This window comes from Sinocyclocheilus anshuiensis, unplaced genomic scaffold (genome assembly GCF_001515605.1).
Source record: "Sinocyclocheilus anshuiensis isolate Anshui unplaced genomic scaffold, SAMN03320099.WGS_v1.1 scaffold55, whole genome shotgun sequence".
In the NCBI taxonomy this organism is placed as follows: Eukaryota; Metazoa; Chordata; class Actinopteri; order Cypriniformes; family Cyprinidae; genus Sinocyclocheilus; species Sinocyclocheilus anshuiensis.
This window is the reverse complement of record NW_015549647.1, coordinates 1,992,275-1,996,956: the sequence shown is the minus strand read 5'-3', so window position 1 is coordinate 1,996,956 and position 4,682 is coordinate 1,992,275. Positions and strand designations below refer to the sequence as shown.

The 4,682-nt window shown below is 36.4% G+C and overlaps 1 protein-coding gene across 2 annotated transcripts in view; it reads left to right on the top strand.

Moving 5' to 3' along the window:
* LOC107660043 (transcription factor Sp3-like) overlaps positions 1-2,773 on the top strand; it is a 6,863-nt gene extending 4,090 nt beyond the window's left edge. For both annotated transcript variants that reach the window (XM_016449212.1, XM_016449213.1), the window contains exons 4-6: positions 943-1,123; positions 1,197-1,393; positions 1,562-2,773. In XM_016449212.1, the coding sequence (XP_016304698.1) occupies positions 943-1,123; positions 1,197-1,393; positions 1,562-1,839 (656 nt within the window). In that variant the 3' untranslated portion in view covers positions 1,840-2,773. The remainder of the gene's footprint in view (positions 1-942; positions 1,124-1,196; positions 1,394-1,561) is intronic.
* Positions 2,774-4,682: the final 1,909 nt, after the last annotated feature.

The following is a 4,682-nucleotide window of genomic DNA, read 5'->3' as shown; positions in this document are numbered from 1 at the left end:
TTTTTTTTTTTTTTGTTTTTTTTTTTTTGTTTATATATATATATATATATATATATATATATATATATATATTTACTTCTTCTGGAGGTGAGCTGGATTACGAACAGTGGGTACTGATCCATCCTTGAGTTTGAACTTTTTAGCAAAACCTGACTTGAATTGTCCCTCGTTCAGAAAGCAGTCTGGAGTAAAATGATTTGCGCAGACATAAACTAACTTAGGTGTATTCGGTGGTGCATTGGCATCAAAAACAAAACTAATCCACTGCGTCCTCAGTGGCTCTTATGTCGGGAGAAAATGAAGACTCGTGTTCACTTTTACATCCAACTACAAAACACCTGCATTGCTTACGAGTCTTTGTTTTCGCTACAGCTGCTCGAGCGCGGAGAAAATAGCGGACAGCGTACGTCTGGCTGAGGGTGAAGATATGCTAATACAGGGTAGTCCGTCAGTGGTCGTGGGCGGGGCTTGTGCAATATGATGTCATATTGCTCAGAAAAAGTTTAGGTTTTTTGGGGATTAAAAAAAAAGTAATGAATGGAATGGATTCTTATCATTGTAGGGTGGTTGTGTCCACACACTGCTAAGACATGCAAACACCACGTAAAAGTGAATTTTGCATCCGTTGTCCCCTTTAAAATAATGAAATTTTAGTATTTGAATGTTATAAATATTTATGCTCATCTTTAAAAATGTCATTGTCAAAAATAGCTTTTTGTGAGTGTAATTGTGTTTATGAAACTTTTTAATTTCGTTACCTTACATAATTAAAATCATGGAAACTCATTGGTTGAAGCTGTGGGAACCCTGTTTGAATTTAATAACTAAATTCATTAAATTAGTCTTGAATACTTAATATAATGTGTAGTTGTTTTATTTTGGCGGCTTTCTTGATTGTCTTGGAATCTGTTTTAAACGATTCTCCCCTTTCTGTTTTTGCAGATATTCAAATTAAAGAAGAGCCAGAGTCAGATGATTGGCCAAATTCCACCCTGAACACCAATGATTTGTCACATTTCCATGTTCGGTTGGTTGAGGAGGATAAGGAGGGGACAGGCCTAGAGGGAAAGAGACTACGTAGAGTAGCCTGTACTTGCCCCAATTGCAAAGAGGCTGGAGGAAGGTAATGCACATGTCAATAGAGAGGCACAAATCCTGTTTTAACAGCTAATTAATGATTTTTACAACTGTTTCAGAGGTTCAAGTATGGGAAAGAAGAAACAACACATTTGTCATATCCCAGGGTGCGGTAAGGTGTACGGTAAGACATCTCACCTTCGAGCTCACCTGCGCTGGCATTCTGGAGAGAGACCCTTCGTTTGCTCATGGAGTTACTGTGGCAAGAAATTCACCCGCAGCGATGAACTCCAGCGTCACCGCAGAACACACACAGGTATGGCCACACTGGAAGAGATCAGGATTACATCATATATTTCATTTGGTCCCATTATACATGAGAATCCAACACTTTCTGTAAATTTTGTTTGTTTTTTCCAGGCTGATAGACTGAAGAATAGCTCGATATTGAAGGTAGTTTTACATTTTAATTTTTGTTTTTCAGGAGAGAAGAAGTTTGTGTGTCCAGAGTGCTCGAAACGTTTCATGCGCAGCGACCATTTGGCGAAACACATTAAAACTCACCAGAACAAAAAAGGGCTAAACTCCAACACAGGGGCAGGTCAGACAGATGCTGCCGCCCCCTCGGACACCATCATCACGGGGGGTGGAGCCACTTTCATCCTCACCAATCTGCAACAGGCTGGCACCCAGGACCTTCTTTCAAACTCCGACCTGCCGCTCCAGTTGGTCACTGTGTCTGCCAGCGAGGTCATGGAGTGACCAAAATCTCACCCACTTTCACAGCACGTCTGCTTTTCACTATCAATTTATATATATATATATATTATAAATATATATTTTAAAAATGACTTATCCATTTATGTTCAATAGCAGTCTTTTGTACAAACAAGGCAAAAAATGACATTAAATGTGGTTCTAGTTTCCACTGACACACATTCACACCTACATGCTCATATGAACTCGCGCTCATACACAAATACATACACAGAAATGCCTTATTTTGTATCATAATATGTAGTATAAAATGCTGGAGTTGCATGTGTTTTTACTTTTGCTCATGTATATGTTCAGGGGACGATCATTTGAGAGAGTGATTGTGTAATGGACGTTATGGTACATGGAAAACCAGAATGTGTGTATGTGTGAGTGACTACAGTGAGACTGTTCTGTGAGAATGACAGCAGGAGAAGGACACAGTCTGCTGTGAGGGAGACTTACTCATGATCTGTCCATTTTTATCCTCCTCCCTCTCTGCTGGCCTTCGTCCAAATGTGTCTTCAGTCTTTGCTTTTATTTTTATTTGATGTCATGTTAGTAATCTTTGTGCTCTCGGTCACGTGTCGTCTGGATCTTGTTCGGGGATCTTCTGATTTAATTGTTCTGCTGCCCAAATGCAACTCGAACAAGACATCAGGTGGCAGAGTAAAACAATCGTGTAATAAACTTTTTTTCGTGTATCGTTGCTCTTATTGCTCTACAGATTATCCCTGTAACATTTATAATGTATCTTCCATTTCTTTTTGTTTTCATCAGCCCCAAGCTGTTTATAGCCACACTTTATGTAGTCAAATACTGATTCTTTTGTATCAAAGACTTCTCGTTTTGATTACTTTTTAAACATGTAAAATTTGATGTTACTTTTGTACAACTTTTTTTTTTTCTCAAATGCAACACAATTAAAGCCGGAAACCTTCCTATGACTCTTCATAACTAAAAGTTTGTTTCTAAATGATTCAAATTTATGGTGTTGGTATGTATGCACTGAATGAGAGAATTAAACCTATGCCCAAATACCTCATAATACTTGCTATTAAAAATAGCATACTGCCATACAATTATTCCAGCTGTTTATAGTATGTATACAGTGCACAGTATGTGGAAGATAGAATGCCTTACTTTGCAGAAACTTAAATGCACACTGTGCTTTGTATATTGTATCCCACAATGCAATGTGTTCAACTTAATTTTACATTTAAAGTCTGATGAAGGTCCCAGAAGTAATTTTTTGTTACATTTTTACACAGCTGGACACATTTTTATTAAAGTAATGATTAAATGCAAAATAATTGTTTTTATTTCTGAGATACCTGGACCCCATTCACTGAATTAAACACTGATGAAGCATACAGCTGTTTGAAACATTTGTCACTGCGTGAATTCTGTTTATAACATAGTAGGCTATATACTGTGTAGTATTCTGTAATATATTAGGCTGTTTGGAATGGAATAATAGCTTACTCCATGCTGAATACTGCCTACTACTTTTAGTAAGTGAATCAACAGGCAAGATGCAACAATACGGTATGCTTTGTTCTTGTCATCTGACCTTATGTTGCATGTTTCAAATCCAGGAAATAAAATGATATATTTTTGTGTAAAATATCGTTTCTGTTCATTTCGAAGTCCAATAAAATAAAGAGGTCAAATTGGGCTGTTAATTCAGGTTCGTTCATCTGGAAATGGAAGATCAAATCATTTAAATTGCATTATGGGAAGCAGTATGGTGCACAGTGTTTTGTATTGTGCAAAATTTGGAAAATGTCAGAGAAAGTCATCATATTGTGCCCTGTATCCATACTCTATACTTGAGGAATAGTGAGAATTGGTAAAATAGAATGAAACGAGTAAAATACCAAATATCCCCCAACCATTAACCCTGTAAAGCCTACTGTATCATATTTTATACAAACATTTCTAAGGCCTCTAAATGAAAAACTTTTAACAGTTTTGATTGATAGTTTATACTTATTGCAAATTAAATGGCATTTTTAGTATAATTCTAAAGTAGTCCTCCTTCAGGTACACGTGCCTTTTTGCTGAATTTTGTTTTTACTCATTTTTGTGAATGTAACTTATTGTTAGACATATTTCATGATGAATACTTACTGGACTGAAGCAACTTAGCAACTTGATTATCCATTAATTATATTTTATGGCAGAAATTTGCTATATTGTTATAAAGAGGTCATTGATTTACATTACAAGCCAATAAAAGTCCATACTTTTTGGCCATATAAAAATTTACAGCAACTGCTTTAAATTGCATATTTTTTTATTGTGGGCCTCTGAATAAAATTGGTGAAAAAAGGTGTTCTTCCTCGAGTGTGAGCTTCATATTCTTCTATATCATACTATGTTTAGCCATAAAAGCCTGATGCATCGTATATGATGCTCAACAAAAACACAGCACCAATTTTAAAAATGTATTTTAAATATTTTGTTGATTACCTATTGAGTATGAGTATGTGGAATTATATGATTTACTGCCACCAATTGGCTGGACTAAAACTTAATTCTTCATAAAAAAAACAAAACACAACAGGCATAAACTTTGGCATCAGTAGAAGGCAGTGTGCTTCTCTTAAAGGGGTCATATGATGCGATTTCAAGTTTTCCTTTCTCTTTGGAGTGTTACAAGCTCTTGGTGCATAAAGAAGATCTGTAAAGTTGCAAAGACTAAAGTCTCAAATCCAAAGAGATATTCTTTAAAAAAGTTAAGAGTCAGCCGCGCCTACCTAAAACGGCTTGTTCTAACACGCCCCCACATGTCTACATCACTATGTGGGAAGATTTGCATAACGCCGCCCAAATGTTCACGCAAA